Source organism: Sceloporus occidentalis, unplaced genomic scaffold (genome assembly GCF_023333645.1).
Source record: "Sceloporus occidentalis isolate IW3139 unplaced genomic scaffold, rSceOcc1.0.p SCAF_8, whole genome shotgun sequence".
In the NCBI taxonomy this organism is placed as follows: domain Eukaryota; kingdom Metazoa; phylum Chordata; class Lepidosauria; order Squamata; family Phrynosomatidae; genus Sceloporus; species Sceloporus occidentalis.
Window position 1 is genome coordinate 27,448,356 of NW_028316988.1, and position 22,030 is coordinate 27,470,385.

Sequence of the window (22,030 nt, forward strand, 5' to 3'; positions counted from 1 at the left end):
GACAGTAAGAATATATGAACTGACCTTATACCAGGTCAGGCATGCTAGACAAAATGCAAACACCTAACCAAGGATTGTCACCTCTGACTGGGAGCATTATCGCCTCAGGAATACAAAGGGTCTTTACCACGAGCTGCTGCTTGGTCAAAGTGGACTATATGTGGCCCACCAAGGATACACCAAGGTCCTGTTTTGAAAAAGGCTTCTTTTGGGCCTAAAACTGTGTGGGATAGAGCTACAAACATGGCAATATGCCCCTATAGCCTGTAGAGGGTGTTGGGCAGCATTTTGGGCCAAAAGTGTTTGGTTTTGCAGTGGGAATTAGTACCAGGATAGTCCTCCTGTCTCTTAGAAGGGCAATACAGCCCTCTATCATATGACAGTTGGCCACCCCCATTCTAACTGGAGATGCTGAAAGGGTTGAAATGTGGACCTTCTGCCAATAAAGCCAATGTTCTGTTGTTGAGCTATAACCTTCTTCCCAATGACCAAAACTCCAGTCCTTGTGGTTCTAAATACAGTGCGCCCGCATTATACACAGGTGTGCTTTACGCAGTCTTGAGCGTACGCGTTCAAGGCGCGGGGCGGCGCATCCCATTCAAATGAGTGGACATGCACACCTGTGGTGCCCAGCGTGCCACCGCGCTGCCACACACAAGCCCCATTGTTTCAAATGGGGCTCGAGCATAGGCGGAATTCGCCTTACGTGGCGGTGTCCGGAACAGATCCCCCACGTAAGACAAGGGCAGACTGTAATGTCCAAGAATAAACAGGAACCTGTCTAACATGTCAGGTTAGACCATCATCATCATCATCATCATCATCATCATCATCATCATCATCACCACCACCCATGTATTTGAAAGAGTGAGAACTTTTTTCGGGGACACTGTCCAGCACCTCCTGAATGCCACTCCATCACCATATACATGTGAGAGGCCGAATTAAAGAAGCATTCAGGGTGAAGTCTCAGCTAGACAATCCGAAAGACAGTATCTCCCTCTTGGACCCTGTTTGAATTTTAAGATCTTAGGAGGAAGAATTTATCCCACCACCATCACAGGCACATTAAATGAGGACATGGGGAGACAGGGCCTTCCCAGTGGCAGCTCCCAGGTTGTGGAATTCCCTCCCATGGGTGATTCAGTTGGGTCTCTCTTTCCTCCAGCAGGCCAATGCCTTCTTATTTAGACAAGGTCTGGGCTTATAATTCATGTGGCAGAAGGTACTTTCAGTGGGACTGTGCTTTTATCTTTTTAAATTTATGTTTTAATTATCCTTTAAATTGCTTTAACTTTGCGCTTTTAATAGAATTGTATGGAAGTTTTTAACTGCATTTCCGCCCCAAATAGGTACAAAGGTACCTCAAGGTAAGTCATCTTGAATCCCATGCTGGGGGAAAAGGTGTGATATAAATGTAATAGCAACAACAGCAACTACAGCAACAATGGTGGTGCCTCCTTTCAAAAGGCCTCTCTTCTCAAGCTGATTCAATTGCTTTTTAACTGAGCAACTAAAGAGACAAAACTCTGTTCACGATCTCAAATAGTAGCTCTTCCCAGAATTTGCAGAACAGAATAAGATTCAACTGCACCAGGTGGACAAATAATAGCAATGATAAATAATACAGCAATCAGTACTTTACTCTATTTTATATTCTGTCTCTCTCTCTTCTCCTCGTCCTACTTATGGAAGGAGTAAAAATAGGTTTGGATAACAGTGGAAGCCTGCAGGGTGATATTGATTCTATCCCTCTGGGAGATTATAGTCAAACATTTGCATATGTATCTAAGCCTGGGAGTGAGAAGGAGAAAAGGGGGGATGTGGAGGGGGAAGAAATGGATTATAATTCAGGGCGAGTAAGCAAAGGAGGACAAAACTGGTTTCTCCCCTCAGAGGAGTGGGGTACACCTGAATGCCAAGCAAGGTTGCCTGTGAGTGCAGCTGGGTGGAAGTATCTCACAGGTTTTCTGAGCTGGGGGGGGGGGGTCGACAAAATAGTGATGGACATTTTACCATCACAGTCCAAAGAAACTCCAATTTGAATGGCGTCTGCATTCAAAACGACAGCTGCATTTGTCTGCATTAGCATAAAAAGACATAAAGGAATGCAGTAGCATCTCTGACTGGATGACACAAGAACAGGGTTTATGGCTCAAAATAGAGGATCTTTTGGAATTTCTCCTTAACTCCCAGACAGAAGGTTAAATGTAGGACATGTCTGGGAAAAGAGGACCTCTGGTCACCCTGTTATTGTTGTGTGTCTTCAAGTAATTTCCAATTCATCACAACCATAAGGCAAAACTATCATGGGGGATTCTTGGTAAGAGTTATTCAGAGGTGGTTTGCCACTGCTTTCCTCTGAGGCTGAGAGAGTGGCGCTTTTTCTAGAGTGCATAAGCCAGCGGGTTTCTACGTGAGCAAGATATGAACCCTGGTTTCCCAAACTTCTAGTACAACACTTACACCACTACACTATACTAGATAGCTATATAAAAAGTTTTTATGTAGCACTTATTCCAGCAGCTCCAACCCCCAAAAATGCAAAGGTCACTACCTTCTCACAACCACCTTGTAAAATGAAATAGTGCCAATCCCTATACGCAGATCATGACCACTACAATCCCCACAATCACCTGCAAAGTTGGACGGAATTATTTTCATACAACCAGGAGAGGGAAACAGCAGAGAGTCGGAAAGCATACTCAGAAAGGCCACTGAGAGGGGTAAAATGGGGCTGGAAGGTGGAACCTTGGGCTCTCCGGATGGTCTGTACATCAACCACCATCATCTCTAGTCAAGAGAGCCAATGGATAAGAATGGTAGGAATTGTAGTCCAAAACATTTGGAGGGTCAGAAGGGTTCTCCAGCCCTGGATAAGGGAGTTCACAGAAGAGGTGACACTAAACCAGAGACTTGATGACTCCAATTGTGGGGAGATGTTTTTCATCACTTCCTTGCAAAAAGGAGAACATTAAAGCAGCTGACCAAAGTATAGTCAATATAATCAATAATCATATAAAACCACCAAAATGACAATCCATGCTCCTTGTTTTACAGCTCATATTCTTCTACATCATCATCAATACCTCCATCCATTTACTTGGGCTTACAACTCCTAGAATTTTACATTTGATGACTCCTCAGATCCCTGAGCATCAGCCATGCCAGGTGGGGTTCCTGGGAGTTAAAGTCCAAAAAATCCTGATGGCCAACAGCCAAGGTCCATAAGGATACGGGACTTCCACACTCCTCTGTAACAACTGGGTGACTAGATCTGTGGAGTTGCTGAATTACATTTTAAAACACCGCTTTTCAGGAGGGAGACTAGGAGAAGCAGGCAATGTGAGCTATCTTGGATATATGAGAGGATCCTGCAGTGACTTCCCACATTCTCCATGTGGAAACATGTATTCAATGTGGTCTCCCATTTTCAAGTTGACTCTGATTTAGTGTCACCCTATCCTAGGATTTTCTAGGGCCCATGTCCAACCCTGGTTTCACAGATTCTTAGCCCAACACTCAAACCACCATACCATGATGGCTCTCATGAACTATGGTCCTCTCCCTAAATGCTCCATAAGGAAAGGTTTAAAACCAAGCCTCACTAATGTTAGGTCGGACTACTTGTCTCTCCTCTCTTCAAACAGAGTCTGTATTCCATGGAAATTACCCAATCAAGTCCCTTAAATTCTGTTTACTTTGGGGCTGGCTGAGTCATAAGTGCCATCTGCCTGAAATAGTGGAAGAACCAGTCATCTCTGAAGGAACAGGTGAGTGACATCCTCTTGAGGGCTTTGAGCATGCTGAACAAAATAAGTCCCTGTGTCTAAAGACTCCAGAGTCTATATTTTCCACCTACCAACATTATCATGTAGGATTTTCTTAAATGTTCTCTCCCTCATATCTTGTTGCTCAAGCCACCCACTGGCTCACCATCAACTTTAATCCAGTTGTTGGCCCTAACTAGAATTTGTTGTTGTCATAATGTACCTTCAAGTTGTTTTTAACTTATGGTGGCACTAAGGATTTTCTTAGTCAGGTTTGTTCAGAAGAGCCTCTCTGAGGAAAAGAGAGTACAATTTGCCCAGGGTTATTTGGCTGAGGGGGGATTTGAACACTGGTCTCCCAGAGTCCTAGACAACACTCATATAGAATAACAGACTCCCTAGAGCTGGAAAAGATCCCAAGGGCCAACCAGTCCAACCCCATGCCATGCAGAAACACACAATCAAAGCACTCCTAACAAACAGACAGACAGCCATCCAGCTTCTGTTTAAAAACCATCAAAGCCTTCACTACACTCCAAGACAGTGTATCCCACTGTTGAACAGCTCTGTCAAGAAGTTCTTCCTAATGTTTAGGAGACATCTCTTTTCCTGTAGTTTGAATCCATTGCTCCATGTCCTAGTCTCTCGAGCAGCAGAAAACAAGCTTGTTCTACCCCCAATATGACATCCCTTCCAATATTTAAACATGGCTATAGTGTCACCTCTTAACCTTCTCTTCTCCAGACTAAACATATTCTGCTCCTAAGCTGTCCGTCATAGGGCATGGTTTTCAGACCTGCATATGGAAGGTTACCAAACACAACACTATGCTAGCTACAACAGACCTCCCAAATCAAACTCAATGGCAAGTCAACACTTACATGAATCTCACTGACTGAAACAGCCCATTGTAGTTTGAGTTAGCACTTAGATTTAGACCTCTGTCACAGCCTTCTCAGCCAGCCAGTTATATTAGCATTTTGCCTCATAAAAAAGTTAGGAAGCTTCAAAAGCTACCATAATGTTTTGTGTTGCTGTTGCCTGTACTATGCTCACCTGCATGTAAGAAACCGTTTGCATACAAGCATCCTTTCCTTCCATATTTACAAGAATTAAGCAAGCAAAAATAAAATTACACCCCTCCCCCCCTCAAATACTCACTTATGATGCCTTATCTGTTGTATTGAAAATCTCTTGGCTGGATCATATTCAAGCATTCCTGTAAAGAAGGAAGAAAAGGGGGTGTCATATAAGGTTGGGAAAAGGAAGTACTACACTATACGTATTTAAGAGTAGGATGGCAGCTTGTTTGTCTGGTGGTTCAAGGCACGGATGGTCAGAAAACAGGTGCCTGCAGTACATCAGCAAGGACTTTGGAGTCTTGATTCTTTAACAATAAAAATGAAGATAGTTTAGGGTAAACTAGAATGGAGTTTTACTAGAAAGGCTTACGGATCAAGGTCAGTACTGAAAACCAATTCCAGCACTTAGAATGTGCTCAGATGCCCACTTTTCCTTCAGCTCCAAGTGTAAATTAATGGATTGTGATATCTTCCAACATTTCATAGATGCAAACCAGGACACAGATGGCTGAACAACATCAAGGCGCCGTTAAAAGAGTGTGGCCAAGCAAAAAGAGGGCAAAACTCATGTATGAGAAAGAACATACACAATTATTGTTTTAAGCAGAGAAACCTTGGAATTTCCATACAGGCATACTTAAGGTGACAAAGTAGATGTGTACTTGGACACTACTTCTTTTAACAAAAACTTTGGTACCGGAGGCAGAAATAACATGCCAAGAATAGGGAGAGGTTCCTATACCACTCAAAAAATGTTTCATAACATGCCTTGAAATATTTAAACATGGCTATCATGTCACCTCTCAGTCGTCTCTTCTCCAGACTAAACATACCCAGCTCCCTATGCCTCTCCTAACAGGGCTTTATGGTTTCCCAGTTGTATTTCCAGAGAAAAAGAGGGGTATGGGCTGGAGACTTTTACATGTTTTATTTCCTAGGCAGAAAGCTTTCAGCTAATGCTTTTAGACTAGAGAATTTCTCCAAGGGCAACTTTGAACATCTGGAATTTTGGGGAGGGGGCGAGTAAAGGAAACAGGAAGCCCCCAGTTTCTGCTCTTCCTTTGCCCTTTTCAGTCACATCTGAAACAAAGCCTACACAAGCTGTCCTGAGATCAAAAGCTTTCTGTGTTTCGCTCCATCTCTGAATATCTCTCAAGTCCCCCTCACTCTCACACACATACTTCCTGTGGTCTTTGATAATGAGATGACGATTAAAGATATAACTTAACAATTTATTATAAAACTCATATTCAGATAACTGATGGGCTGCTGAAGAAGGAATTTTTAAATGGAGTGGTAGTGGGGAGTAACTGTACTTTTTCTCTTCCTTGAAGAGTTTTTAAGTTGTCAACTGTAGGGGCTGTTCAAGTGTGGAAAAGACTGCCTTGGAGGGTGGAAGACTATTTTCTGGAGGCTGGATGGCCATCTCCCAGCACAGCGTTAGTTGTGCATTTCTATATGGCTGGGGGTTAGATTAGTTGGCTCTTACAGTCCTCCAGCTTGATTGTTCTATGCTTTCAATTCAGCTGTTAATATGATGATCTATGTTTTAATATTATAACTTATTGTGTTTTAACTGTGAAGGCAGGGTTGAGGTATCACTAAGTATACCAGGATGCACACTGTTGTTTTGTTCTTGGTGATGTATGCCTCCAAGTCGTTTCTGACTTATGGCCACCCTAAGGCGACCCTATTGTGAAATTTTCTTGGCAAGACTTGTTCAGAGAAGGTTTGCCATTGCCTTTCCCTTAGGCTGAGAGCATGGGACTTGCCCAAAGTCAGCCAGTGGGTTTCACTGCCAAGCTGGGAATTGAATACTGGTCTCCAAAGTCATAGTCCAACACTCAAATCACTATGCCATGCTGGCTCTCATACACAGTTGTTACTGGTGGCTTTTGGTTTTTTAAAAACAATTCAGCAGGTTACTGTTTTGTTATTCTTATATACTGTTTCTGACAGTTTTCTAATAAATTCAGGTGTGTGTGTGTGTGTTTTAAAAAGATCCAACCACAAATAGGTCAGCCAACTGACCAGGTTTTTGCCATGGGGCTAGGCATTTGCCAGGACCTGTTTCTGGCGTCAGTATCTTCCCACATGTCAATTCGGGCAGCGAGATAGCTTTGATCTTCCCAGCACCCGGCTCTGGCTTCCGCCTGACACACCTTTCATTATTATAGTTTGTGCTGCTCGAGGGTAGCTTGGGAGGAGGACAGAGCGAGAAACAGTTTCTAAACCCAATTGCGCTCTCTGATCCAGGCCAAGTGAGGCGGGACAGGGACAGGATAAAGCCCCATGGCGGGGGAGTAAACGGAAGGGAAGCTGGCCGAGGGCCGAGAGGCCCAGTTATAGGCTTGATGCACAACGACAGCCCCCTGCTGTTCGAAGCTGACTTGTAGAACCTCACCAGCTGCTACCTCTGTGTGTTTATGTGCTTGCAAGTCACCCGTCCACTTACAGCGACCCTATGAATTTCACAGGGTTTTTTTTTAAGACAAGGAATAGTCAGAGGTGGTTCTGCTAGTTCCTTCCTCTGAAATATAGCCTACAGCACCTAATACTCCTTGATGGCCTCGCATCCAACACTAAGTAGGCCTGCTCTTGCTTAGTTTCTAAGATCAGATGAGATCTGAAACCTTTAGGATGTTTAGGCCACAATGTACAAAATTTCAAATGCTTGCAGAAATGTTTATTTTATTTATTTATTTTTATTTAGGTATTTATATCTATTTAGGTATTTAACAGAAACACATGCATGAAGACTAATTGAAGAGGTTTTCCTTCTTTTTCTTCCACCACCACATGCTTGAAAGGTAGCAAAAACTTTCAACTCAACTTGGGGGGAAAACTCAGTGCTATAGCATCACCTCCAGAAGGCTCATACTTGCAGACCCTCATCGCACAGACTCATAGGACGACAGAGCTGGAAGGGATTGCAAGGGCCATCTATTCCAACCCCTTGCCATGCAAGAATATTCAACTACAGCACTCTTGAAATATGGCCACCATTTTAAAGACCTCCAAAAAAAGAGAGAATTCACCACCCCAAGGCAGCTCATTCCACTCCTGAATAGCTCTTACAGACACAAAGTTCAGCTCATCCAACTTGCCTGCCCCAGGTTCGCCAATGTTCTTGGCTTACAATTCCCATTACTCCTAGCTTCATAGAATTCAGAGAGCAGATGGTAGTCCAATTGTACCAACTGGAAGAGCTGCACCCACCACTCCCCATCAGCATTTGTCAACCTTTTGAGGAATTTCTCTGGTTTAAAATTGAAGACACTATCCACCCTCACAGCTGGAAAAGGTTGAAAATGCATAAAAATGTGTGTATGTGTATGAATGGATATGGCAAAAGATTGTTGTGCTTTCAAGAGCAACCCACCCCTATGTATCTGCACGAGTCACTGATCAGGGAATACCTCCCAAAAGGACAGAGGCAAGCAGCCCAGAGCATTGAGTCATGCATGGATAATGTGGCAGGCAGCATGAGCATGAGTAATTCCAGTGTGTCTCCACATTGGGTAGGACTGAATGCTCCAAGCCAAAGAGGAATCACCCACTCCCCTCCAGTGTAAGCTGACTAAAAGAAGTGGAGGAGACCAATTCAGACCATTGACTCACACCAAGATACAGTAGGCAGCCTTTTCTAAGAGGACTTTACTGCAACAGAGTCCTGTGACCTCTCCCCAGTTTTCCCCAACTCAGCACTGATGAATGTCTTGAACTATAATTCTCATTATCCCCCAGTGGAGGTCACCAACTTAGAAACTGAGGGACAGTGACAGGCAAACATAAGGATAGTTTGAATGTTGGATTATGACTCTGGAGACCAGGGTTCAATTCCCCACAGCCATGGAAACCCACTGTGACCGTGGGTGAGTCCCAGAAAATCTTGTGATCTTCTCTCAGGGTTGCCATATGTCGGAAATGACTTGAAGATACACAACAATGAACTAGGGTTCAAGCCTCCAGCCAGCCACCACTGCATAGGATATATGAGCTAATATCCCAGCCTAGCTTACCTCACAGCACTGTCATGAGGATAAAGGGCGATAGAGAACTGTGGATTCGGCCTTAGGGAAAAGGCGGATAAAATACATGAAATAAAGTATTTTTTGGTCTCTATCTTGCTTTGTCTAAAGCCTAATATTGCTTCCAATTTTTTTTTTAATCTCCTATCTGATACCGACTCCAAGGTATCTTTTTTGCTGTTGGAAGCAAGTTCTACTGTCTGGAAGCTGCCGCTAAGCAGGCCCTGTCTCGCATATTCATAAAAAAAGTATCTTAAAATGGTGGAATGAAAGAAGAGTTATCATCAACAACTCAGAGCCATGGGAAGCTCATGTTGTACTTTATCTGAAGCACAGAGGCATAATTTCAATGCATTACCCACTCAAGCATTTCAGACAAGGTGGGTGCGAGTTCTAAAAATAAAAACAGACAAGAGAGAACAGACACCAATTGCTCAGAGAACAGTTTCAAGTAAAAACTGAGAAGAAATTTCCCCAAAAGCAAAACCTACCAAGTGCAGCATGACACTTAAATACTAACCAGTTTTATTTGGCACAATAAACTGTCAATTTCTCAAAATCAAAGATGAAAGTATAGCTAATACTGAATCAAAACAGCCAGTACATGGCTGTGCTGGGATGGAGGGGAAGAGGGTGGCAGGCACTCAGAGATGGGATCTGGGGAAGGAAACAAGCTTCAGTGCCTAGCAAAATCTCTTTAAACATGCAGTTTTGGCCTTTTCAGGCCTCAAATGCAGAGAAGTGATGCCTACAGCACCACCTAGGGCTTGCAATTAGGAATTGAAGTCCTTCTGAAATAAGTCTGGTTCTAGGGCTCTAGAACAGGGCATATACTCTGGCTGTCATCTAGAACCTGGGGCCTCCACAATTTCTGGATCTTCCACCACTTCATCTCATCTCATTCTCCACTCAGCTGAACCAGGAGGGATGGGAATTGTAGTCCAACACATGTAGAAGGCCCTGGTCTGGAGAACACTTCTTACGTGTCTCAAGAAACAGCAGGGTGTGTATTTCTTTCTAAAAACTTTTTTTCCTCTTCCAATCAAGAGTTGTTCTCCTTTTGGATTTTTCCCTATCTATCTGCCTTAGACTCTCCCCCACAGCATTTAATGACGTAGCACAGGGGTGGACAACTAACTGGGAAGAGCAGGTCCTTCCACAAGCCACCCCACAAGTGTTGTAGGAAATGGTCAAGGCTGAGAACTACTCCCACTAGTCCATTAGTCTTTTCCATCTCACAAGGAAGCCCAAATTATCTCCATTTCCCTCTGTGGCCCTTCTTAAAATGGCAATTTGGTTGTCATTTTGATAGTGACTGCAGAGGAAAATGTGATTAGTACTGAGTTCTAGGGTGCTTGTGAGGGTATAGTCACATGTGTTGGGGGCTCTGCATAGTTTGGAGGTAAAATTTTCTATCAGCCCTACTTAAGTGTACCCATGGCAAGGAAAGAGAGGCAATGCAGTTACACAAACATCTGGAGGGCCACAAATGGACCATACTTTTCCTAAACTACTTATGAATGTTCAGAAAACTTATCCACTGATATTTACTGGTTGAGAAAAACAAAGCACATATTTGGGAAGGGTAGAGGAGGGCCTTTTCTCCAATGCAAACTGCTTGTCCTTCAACAATGGGGCACTCACCTCTAAGCAGATCTGAGAGCGGAGGGCCACAATCCTCTGGAATCGTATAGTCCCCTTTCCCAATGTTTTCAAATAACTTATAAATATTATCACCCTCAAAGGGATAAAGGCCAGTCGTTATATTGTACCTGCAAAAGAAGAAGGAAAAGGGTACAACGTTGAGCAAGGAAACAAAAAGAAATGTAGTTAAAAGGTCCAGCCTTTATAAAATGAGAAATCAATAGAAGTCATTTCTGTTAACTTCCTGTTGTTAGAAATGCTTCTCCTCGGCCTAAAATGAGCCCCCTGGGGGGCTACAAACATGACAAAGGTAGCTCAACAGAGGGATCAAAAGCATTGTTGTTGCTGTTGTTGTGTGCTTCAAGTTCTTTCCAGCTTATGGCACCCCTCATGGAAAGCATAGTAGAAAATATTCAGAGGGGGTGTTCCCACTTGCGATTTACAACGATTTTAAATACAGCGGTTCATTATAAAGCAACCCAAAATACAGCGAGTTTTATCCCGCTTTTCAAATCGCTTTATCTTCATCGTTCCCATTTATTTAACGTTTTATTTTGATTCGCTGTAATTGTCCTGGTTTCGTTCCCATTCATGGATGAATTGGTGTATATTTAAACCGGTTCTGTTACTTTTTCGTTCACATTCACTTGTTTCGGCTGTCAATCAAAGCGACGTCATCATGATGTCACAATAATTCGGAGTAACATGCACCGATGTATCCTGTACCTGCATTCCCACTACCTGACCGTTTTTAATTTGTTTTAAATTTTGCATTATTTTTAAAAGAGCCAATGAGGAGGCACTTAAAGTGCCTATGAGCCTAAGCTCCGAGTCCTGTAATTTCCGGTCTCTCTTACTTTTGTTATTCGTGGGGAAGGATGGTTGAGGGAGAGAGAAAACTGCCTTCCCAAAGCACTTCTGCTTGGCTGCCTTGGAAGAAAGACCCCAGAGAGGCTGGGGGAAGTTCCTCTAGCAAAGCAGTCATCCTTCTGGCTTGGAGATTTGGGGAGTGATTTTTTTTGGAGGGGCGGCAGCCAATGAAAATCGTCTGCATACGAGGCTCTTCTGTTGCGTCTCCCCAGACAAGAAGGAGCCTTATTCGTCCTCTTCTGTGTCTCCCAATATTAACTGCCATAACTCAGTGCTAGGGAATCCTGGGAATGGTAGTTTATTATGACACCAGCACTCTCTGGCAGAGGAGGATAAATGTCTCACAAACACAACAGTTCCCATAATTCCTTAATATTGAGCCAGGGCAGGTTAAGGAGTCTCAAACTGTATTATTTCTACAGTGGGTTTTGAACTACAGATGAGGTTTTTTTCATAAATTAAAAAAAGTTGTTACTTTATAATTTACCTTAGAAATACACACACACACACACACACACACACACACACACACACACACAAATATACATTCATATGCATATATATACATGTGTGCAAACACACAAACACAAATATGTATGTATGTATATATCTATATGTTTGTGTGTGTATGTGTTTATATATATGCATGTGTGTGTGTGAGTATTCATATATAAACATGTGCGTGTCTGTCTGTCTGTCTGTCTGTCTATCTATCTATAGTGTGTGTGTGTGTGTGTGTGTGTGTGTGTTTGTCAAATCGGATCAAGGAGGAGAAGGCAATGGGTTTAAGTGGGTAGAGACTCTGCATCCAAAGCCCAGGGTTGGAAAATCGGATCAAGGAAGAGAAGGCAGTGGGTTTAAGTGGGTAGAGACTCTGCATCCAAAGCCCAGGGTTGGAATACACACACACACACACACATCCAGGGTTTCCTATGTCTCCCCAGATTCCGTTTGGGAAAGAGAAGGAAAGGCTCTATTTCCCCCCAGATCGCTGTGCATCCAGCCTCTCTCCGTTACAAATGGTGTTCAATGGCTCTCCTCACACAGAGGGGAGGTTGCAATCCACCGGGGTAAAGTCTATGCGAATGGAAGAAAATGGTGCTGGCAATGCAGAAAGAGACCAAAGAGGGTGACACCCCAGGCCAGCCCATCGTGCTCCGCTCCTCCCATCCAGTTGACCCGATTCAAAGGCCGAAACGTTCCTATTTAAATACTCCGATTCCTATCCCAAATCAAGGGATAACCCTAGGGGTAACCCTTCTATTTTTTTATGCCGGTTTATAGGCCTCTGACCCGGATTAAATGTTATAAATCAAATCAGATTCGAATCATAGTAGAAACGATATCGGGTTAATCTAGAACTGTTCTAGAGTTAATTCAGGTTTCAGTAGGAACGCTACACCTTGGATTCGATTTGTAAACTGGTGTATAAGCCAGTAAGAACAACACCAGAAGGTGGTAAAAAACCTCTTTGTCAAGTGGAAAACAAGGAAAATTCTGAGCTGTTAAAAAATCTCTGCAGTTTAGGGTTTACACTGCGCAAAACTTGCACACAATGTTTTGTGTAGGAAAAATAATATTCTATGCAGGAATATTATTTCATGTGCAGAAAATGCTACTTGGTGTACAGAAAATACTGTTTTCTGTGCAAAACAATGCCACATGTTAATTTTTACCACCTTGGTTATCTGCCCCCGACTTCTATGAAACTAATAGGTTCTAGTCTGCCAAAGTTCCCACTACTACAATAAATCTCTTCAGTCGTAACACAGGGAGCGTCAGAAAAGTGGGCCAAGGGCAGCCCTAGCAGTCATCCTAGGATTCTGCCTCCTGGTGCCAAACCTGCCCCAACACTGCCACTATCACCGACCCATCTCCATCCCTGAGATTCAAGACCCATTCCCTGGTCCTGTGTACTTACAGTGTGACACCTGCAGACCAAATATCCACTTTGAAGCCTGAAAAGGTATCGAGGCCATTGGCGATTTCTGGCGGCTGAAAAGCGGGTGAGCCCTGGCTTGTTCGGCACATGTCGTCCTCTGCGAACGGGTGCAATGCCTACAGAAGACAATAAAGATAGATTGGCATTTGGGTCCTTTCAGTGTGTGGATTGAACAGGAAATCCAGGATTCCACTGCACCTAATAAATCACACATAATGCAGAGTACAAAACCCCAATGGAGCAGCTCAGAGATGCTGTTGAGTGGCCTTGGCACAATTTTCAGGATGCCCTCAAGAAATAGTCAGCCTCCTGACTGGCCAAATCTATTAAGATCCAGTTTTGGAAGCAAACCTGCTTTCTACCTGAAGGCTTCAGTCATTAGGTCCCCCAAAAATCCAACAAAAGGAATAGGTCTATCCCTCTCTGTGAAACCTCTTGAGGAATTTGAAGAGTGCAATCATATTAACCCTTTGCTTTTTCTGAGGGGTGAAAAAAGCTGTTTTTCATTTCAGTCTGAGTCACCCCATATTAGGAGAACGGGAGAGTATATACTAAATAAATATATAGGTCTATCCTCCCCACCCGCCAAAAGGCTTCCAGATTAGTGGCTGCCAGTTTTCGAGCCACTACTGTGGGCACAGAACTTACAGGAGGGCTTTGAGGCCTATCTCATGAGGTCAAATCATACCTCTGCCACGCCCAGATCCGATATCTTCAGCGTCCCATTGGTTGTGAGCAAGAGGTTCCCTGGTTTAATATCTTTGTGAACGATGCCTTGGCTGTGCAGATATTCCAAGCCATCTATCAGCTGGCAAAAATACCTATAATAGGGAGGAGGGAAAGAAAAAAAGAATCAGAATTAAAGGATGAAGAAACATATATTAAGATCGAGTGTGATGCAGGGCAGAGGTGGGACTCCCAAATGCCTCCAGCACACACTAGCAGCTGCAGGGGCATTTTTGCCATGTTTTTAGCCCCTTCCCTGGGCCATTTTAAAACAATCTGATGAGCCACATGCAGGGCATACTTTGTCCACCTCTGATATAGGGGGATGGGAGTCATCCAGTATAAAGGAAACCAAGTGATAGATCTAGAGGCTTTCCCCCAAAGCCCAGTTCTGATGCCACCTCTTGCCATAATATATGGGGAAAAGCTGAAACCTCCTCAATGACACTACACTCGTCTGGCTAAACCCAGGATAGGAGACTGCTGGGGAAACTATGTGATGGTGGTGGTTGTTATTTGCCGTCAAGTCAAATTTCAACTGTTCTATAGTGCCTGAAGTGTCTAGTTTTTGGAAAAGACTGGCATTAGGAAGGTGTGTCCAGGGGTGTGTATGTGATAAGGAAATAGAAAGAAGATGTAGAAAAAGACATGAGGTGGCTCCACAGATGGAGACACAAAGGTAGGTAATCTCTTTCATACAAAGGTAGGCAAACTTTTACAGTCTCAGAGCAGAATTCAATTTCAGTTAAGTTCACTTGAGCGTGGGGGACAAATATTAAAAGGCTGGGGCCAAAAACACAAGTATATTTGAATTGAAAGTAACTGTCAGTAACTAAATCTCAGGAAAGGGATTTCAACATTTTGTAATGGGGGGCACAACTGCTGGAAAGCCACTCAACAATATTATGATACAAACAGAGCATGGTGTTGCAGGGAAGCCCAGAGGACTAAACTGTGGCCCCTTGAGGATTGGATATTCAGACTGCTGTTCTGACAGATGAGGACTGAGTGACACCTTCTCCTGGCTTACTTACCCGTGCGCTTGAAAAACTGGAAACTTTTTTTCAGGGACACTGTCCAACATCTCCTGCATGCCACACACACAGTATTCCATCACCATATACGTGAGAGGCAGAGTTAAGGAAATACTCTGGGTACGACTTAGTATCACATACTGCCTGAGATCTCAGCCTAGATGATCTGAAAGTCAGCATCTCTATATGAACCTCCCTGACTTTTAAGATCTTGATTGCTTCATCATCACAGTTTGTTGAGGTATTTAGCTTGGTCTTTCAGACAGCTCTACTATAAATCCCATCACTATAAATTACTTTATTTCTGCAGTGTGGATACACCCTAAGAAGCCATTCTTCATGCTACTGAACCAATGGCTGATTTAAACTGGAAAACACCATTATACTAGGGCACGCTACTGATCTAGCCAAGTTTTGTCTGCTCTGTCCTCAGCTCTACAGGATCCTTGGTGGAGAAAAGGTCTTTCCCCATAATATTCTATTTGATGATATAAATAATCCAGTAGCACTTTTGAGATCAACCAGGGGGATTTCTAGAATACGCTTCTATGGACATCACCCACTTTGGAGATTTAACATTCCAGGTCTGTCTAAGCTTGTACTGGCTGACAGCAATTCATCAGGGAAGAAGGATTTTCCCCATGACTTCCACTCTGGACTATGTCCTCAAAAGCTTGATGCTAGAAATATCTCCTTCTCCATCTCAAAGATGTTACTGGATTGTTGTCTTTTTATGCTAAAGCAAATTAACATGGCAATCTCTTTGAAATCTGTTGTCTGTTTTAAATGGAACACACTGCCTCAGATTGTGGTAGTCTCCTTTGGAGACAGAAGCGAGATGACCATCTGTCAGTTCTCTTTTTATGTCTTCCTGCAGGGCAGGGGCTTGGAATGGATGGCCCTTCCAACTCTATGATTCTATGAAATGGAGATGCAGAGAACTGAACCTTGGGCCTTCTACACACAAACTATGTGCTGTGTCATGGAACTAAGTCCTTCCCTTAAATATAAAGTCCTATGTTCTCATGGTTCTAAACAACAGGCTGTGGAAGGCGACATGTAAGCAAGGCAGCCTGTACATTCTGCAGCTTTGACTCCCAGCTTCTCTCATGGAAGCGGCTCACCATTAGGAGGAAAAGGACTCTGCTGTGGAGAGAGCTGCTGTCAGTAAAAAGGACTCAGCCACCAGGGACCAACAGTGTGACCTGATATAAAGGCAGCGTTCTTATACAGAGATGGAGGGTCCTTATAACCACAAGGAATCACTGAATACTGAGGGAAGAGAAGAAAACTTGGATCTTCTTTTTGAAGAATTCTGTGACAGGACATAAAGCAAGGATATATCTTCTGCTTCTCTTCATTGTACAACACGTCAACAAGCTGGATGACGTTTTTATGCCGTAACCGACGTAGGAGTTGTATTTCCCTGGAAAAGAGAAGAGAAAAATAGAGACGATCATATCAAATCAAACAAACCACTCTGTCAGCTGTAACAACTGACTACAGCAAAATACATTCCTTCAGTTTAGAAATAAACCCAGTTGATACCGTTCTTTCTTTGGTGGCTGTTTTACAGCCGGCATAATCTCAAGAAGCTCTCCATCCTTATTCCAACAGTGTTTGCGTCTTCTCAAGGTTGCTCAGGTTTCTTACCTGGTATTGTTCACACCTATACCAGTTCGTCTTTGCATGCTGCTAGTTGGTCAAGTACTGTCCGTTAATCCTCATGTTATTTAACTGCAGTGACACCGCTATGTAGAAGTTGTGGGACCTCTTGCTCTGCCCCTCTTGGATTTCTGAGATGGCTGTTATTTTTATTGTCCAGATCATGAGAAGTAGTAGTTTTACTCTATTATACTTTTGGTCACACCTCACTCCAAGTTCTGTGTCCAGTTCTGGACACCACAGTTCGAAAAGGACATTGAGCAGCTGGAGTGAGTCCAGAGGAGAGCAACCAAGGTTGGAATCTAAGCGCTTTGAGGAATTACTTCAGGAGCTCGGCATATTTCGCATGGAGAAGAGGAGAATGAGAAGAAACATGGCATTCACCTTTAAATATCTGAAGGAATGCCATGTAGAAGAGGAAGGGAGTTTGTTTCCTGCCACTCTAGAAACTGGGACATGAACCAATAATTTCACACTTCAATTAGGTAGATGCTCTTCAGGTAAGAGCTGTTTAATAGAATAGACAGCCTCAGAAGGAAGTGGAGGTTTTTAAACAGAAATTGGATGGCCAACTCTTGGGGTTTGCTCTAGCTGTGTATTACCGCCTAGCAATGGTTTGGATTAGATGAACTTTGAAATCCCTTCCAACTTTTTTCCACATGACACCATCACAGGTGTGGTTTTTCAGCTTTTGTATCCTGTCCCGCCAGCTCAACTTCTGAAAGGTTAAAGGTCAGGCAGTAAGAGCTTGAAGCTGAAATACATTTTCAGCCCCTATCCCTTTTGCCTTTGCATCCACCCACTACTGAAATACCATTCCCATAAATTACTCTGAAACTGCATTTGCCTCCCTCAAGCTGAGAGGTTCTGTAGCTTTTGACTATGGCCAAATCCAAACAAAAAAGCTACTTCTATCACATCATCTTTTTCAAGCATTTGTTACAACGTCCTTTTGCATTGCAGGAGCAGGAAGCTTGTGCCTTAGTGCCTTAGCCTTAGTGCTAAAACTCTCAGAAGCTCCAAACAAGCAGTCACTAATGACAAAGGAGAGGTTGGACAAAGAATGAGATGACCTGGGTTCAAATCCCTGTGCAGCCAAGAAGTACACTAGATGACCTTGGGCTGGTCACACACACATGTACCATGGAGAAAGAGCAGTGCGATATAGTGGTTAAGACTGGGACTTCGGAGATCCTGATTCAGTTCCCACTGAGCTATGGGATTCACTTTGGGCCTACCATCCTCTCTCTTACCCTGACCTACCTCAGAGGGTTACTGGGAGGATAAAACAGGGAATAGTAAAACCACATACTTGTCCATGACAGGAAAGGCAAGATATAACTGATCCCCTGACTGACTCATGTATAGTATCAGCAGGTGTAATGGTATAAGTGTTGGGACTAGGGTTTTAGATCATGGAAACTCACTGGGTGACTCTGGGTAAGTTACACACTCTCTGCCAAAGATGAAGGCAATTGCAAACACCCCACTGAATAAACCTTGCCAAGAAAACCCTACATCCCTAAGTCAGATTCCGCTTAGAGACACACAATAACAAATAATTCTCTGTCACTGAAAGGCAATGTGGTTCCCTCAAATGTGGAAAGTTCTAAATTCACAGTCTCACAGTCCTGTCTGTAAAAAGGAAACAGTAGTAACCCCCAACGACATTGGGATCCTTGCACAGAAATGCACATCTGGACTCCAAAGTAAAGGAATACTTTGATTTCCAGTGCCAATACACTGGCCTGTAAGTGTGTGCCATGCCTTCTGGATCCCAAGCTGACAGCTCCTGGCAATTCTTCTCACCCTTCTCTCTCATACACACACATATGCACCCTCCTCCCCTCCTCATATTGTTCTACAAGCTCAAAAACAGGAAGAACAGCTCTGGTAGACACTGCGTCAGTTAAGGAAAGAACAGCTGATCGGGGGACTCCGCTGGCATGTAGAGAAAGCGAGGAAGAGAGAGGCAAAGGAAGTGAGGACACTCTCCCAGCTGCCAAAAAGAAGGAAAGAGACACACAGAGTGAGGGGACAGACTGTTCCTTTGGGAAATTCGTTGTCTTTTTTTAGGACACGGCGCTCCTCACTCCCTGTGCTTTGCCTCACAGGACACAGCTACGGCCAAAAAACTCACTGCTCTCCCAGGTTGGCAGTTCCGGGGAGGATGCTGCGGAAAAGGGACAGGCAATCTACAGGTGGTGTTGTTGCTGTTGTCAACTTCAATTTATGGTGACCCTACAAATAAATAAGAAACTTCCAGGAATCATCAACGCGACTTGCAGACTTAGACCCCACTGTCAAGGAAGGCTAGGTTGCCCCCTTTTTTGGTCTCTTTTTTGCCAGCCTATACAATTTTTAAAAATTTAAACAGGCCTGTGGTCTTTAACTGGGTGTGGCAGAAGGTTCTTTTAATGGAACACCTTGATCTCATGTCTTATAGGTACTTTAAGTGTTTTAATAGGATTGAGTTTTTTAAAAAGTTTGCTATATTGTTTTCATTGTATTTTGTTTCAATCCCATGCCAGGAGAAAAGGATAAAATTAAACACATAAAGGTCCATGCTTCAGTTGCCTCGGCATTGCCATCAGAAAGTATCAAGTAGATCCTCAATGATCCACCCGAGTCAGAACAAATTTACTCTTGTAAAATGGTAGCACAAGGCATTTTAATCATCACCACAGGAATCGTAGGTTCGAAGAGACCACAAGCACCATCCAGTCTGACCCCCCCCTCCTGCCATGCGAGAAAAACTTCCCCCCTCCATTGGGAGGGTCTCACGCAAACCGAAGACCACACTTTGCCCACTACTGCTGGAGATGGAACGTGCCAAGAAACCCCCATGACAGGTTTGCCTTAGGATTGCTATAAATCGGAAATGACTTGAAGGCACGCTACAACATATATCAAGTCATTTCCGATTTATAGCAATCCTAAGGCAAACCTATCATGGGGGTTTCTTGGCACGTCCCTTTTGAGGGGATTTGCCAGTGCCACCTCCGAGGCTGAGAGTGTGTGACTTGCCCAGGGTCACCTAGAGAGGTTCTATGGCTGAGTGGGACTTAGACTAATAGAACATAAAATGGATTTATTTGATTAAAATTTCTCAACAAGAAGACTTGCCTAAATTCCTTTGCAAGTAAATATGCAACCAACAAGGCATTTAATAATTTTTAAGTATAAAATGATAAATTCACCATATATTGTCATAGTACTTTAAATAGTAAGCATTTAAGTTGAAGCTTGAGTTCGGACATTTCTACCTATTCCGACTCCATGCAAAATCACTTCCAATTCAGACTCCACACTCCTGCTAGAAAATCCAATGGCCTGACTTTGTCATCCTCCAGAAGACCATTAAAGACTCCTTTATTTAAGGGCTGTCCACAGTCCCAGGTATTTGATGCTGCCTTTCCGGAGACAGGTGCTTCTAACTATAAACAAGTCAGGCTCATTTTGTTTGGATTTATGCAGACATAACAGAGAAGCACATGCTATCAATCTCTTGGGACCTAAGGAGTCATTTGAAATGAACGAACTGGGACCAAAAGTAGATGCAGTAAAATACAGAATGGCAGATGGCATGATAGCGTTTCCTCTTCCTTTTTTAAAAGAGCTGCATTGCAACCATAAGTACTCAGGGGAAATTGTCTCTCCCTTTAGGATGGAGAAGCTCAGAAACAACACAAGGGCTGGGGGGGGGGGGCAGGCAAGAGAGGAAAAGAAAAAGGAGGCACAGATCAACTGGTGGCAAAGACATCACACCCTGCAAATGAGGTCCATTTCATCCCGTGACCAGACTCAGTAACCAGTGTCAGTCTATTTATAGGAAATATCACTGGGAAATGTGGGAATTATTTCCATCTCTTGACCACTGTACTTGACCAGAGAGATAATGAGATGACATTACGAAGACCAGATTGAGAAGATCTCTGAAGGGATGTCATATGGAAGATGGGATGAGTTTGTTTTATGTTGCAACAGAGACTAGAAGATGAACAAATGGAGTCAAAAGATAATCCATTAGGAAGAACTTCTTGATGGCAAGAGCTACTAAACAGTGGAATAGATGACCTCAGAGAGTGGTGGACTCTCATTCTTTGAACAGAGGTTAGATGGTCATCACTGGAGAGTGGTTTAGTTGTGTACATTGGGTGCTTGGGGTTTGGTTCCAGGACCCCCTGTGGATATCAAAAACCATGGATGCTCAAGTCCCATTATATAATGGCACAGAAAATGGTGTCTCTTATATAAAACAGTAAATCTTCCAACTCTATGATTTTATCATTTTAAGACACCAAGTTCAAACTGGGCACTTGGTTTACTGTAAAATGTGTCCCTATAACCCTTTCACTGTGATTCTGCAGAACAGCAAACAAGCTTCAATGGCACAGCACATTGTCCGGTCCAAACAGTATCATGTTACAGCAGTACAGGTTAGAGCCATAAAAGGGAAGGCCAGCCAGAAGAGCTGCAAAGAGTCTGCCAAAGGAGCCATGAATCACCTGTTTAAATACAGCAGCAGCACTGCAAGGAATACACGCAGTGCTACACGCGCACCCAAGAGACAAAAGAGTGGCTCTGGATTCGTCACTGCACTCAGCACCTTCCGCTACAGGGGGGATGCGACAAGCGCAAGACATAAAATGTGTGGGGAGGAGGGGGGTTTCATTCTTCTGGCTTTGCACAGGAGTTCAAAAGTCTTCTTAATGGATGTCACAGCTTGTGTGAAAGAAAAGGGGGGAAGGCCTCCAGCAGCAAAACAAGCATATTGCTGCAATACCAGAACAAGGAACATCAGGAGTTCAGGCTGGGCTTCCGAATACAGCCACTCAGTGTAGTCATCTATGGTCAGTAAGATCCTCCTCCTGGTGACCAGACAGAGAAGGTGTTGAAAAGCTGACTGTTTGGTCACAAATAACTAACAGAGAGAATCATAGAATAGAATCATAGAATCAGGGCCAATAAAGTCCAACCTCATTCTGCCATGCAGGAATACACAATCAAAGCACCTCCAACAGATGGCCATTTAGCCAAGGGGGAAAAAAAGGAGACTCCACCACTTTCTGAGGCAGCGACTTCAACAGTCAAATGGCTATTATCCTCAGGACATTCTTCCTAATGCTGAGGTAGAATCTCTTTTCTTGTAACAGACAGGTTGTATTTGGTTGAGTGACTGTTTAGTCTCTGCCACCCACAAGGAAGGGATGAAGGAGGACCTTTTCTACCAACATCACCATGAAAAGAGATGTGTTGGTACTAA

General features: G+C 43.5%; 1 protein-coding gene across 4 annotated transcripts in view; it reads right to left on the reverse strand.

Moving 5' to 3' along the window:
- The window catches only part of STK11 (serine/threonine kinase 11), a 65,845-nt gene that overhangs the window by 22,801 nt on the left and 21,014 nt on the right, over positions 1-22,030 (reverse strand). For all 4 annotated transcript variants that reach the window (XM_089535751.1, XM_089535754.1, XM_089535753.1 and 1 more), the window contains exons 2-7: positions 16,442-16,525; positions 15,100-15,189; positions 14,028-14,160; positions 13,319-13,455; positions 10,528-10,655; positions 4,932-4,989 (exon numbers count right to left, since the gene is read on the reverse strand). In XM_089535751.1, coding sequence (XP_089391877.1) covers positions 4,932-4,989; positions 10,528-10,655; positions 13,319-13,455; positions 14,028-14,160; positions 15,100-15,189; positions 16,442-16,525 — 630 coding nt within the window. The remainder of the gene's footprint in view (positions 1-4,931; positions 4,990-10,527; positions 10,656-13,318; positions 13,456-14,027; positions 14,161-15,099; positions 15,190-16,441; positions 16,526-22,030) is intronic.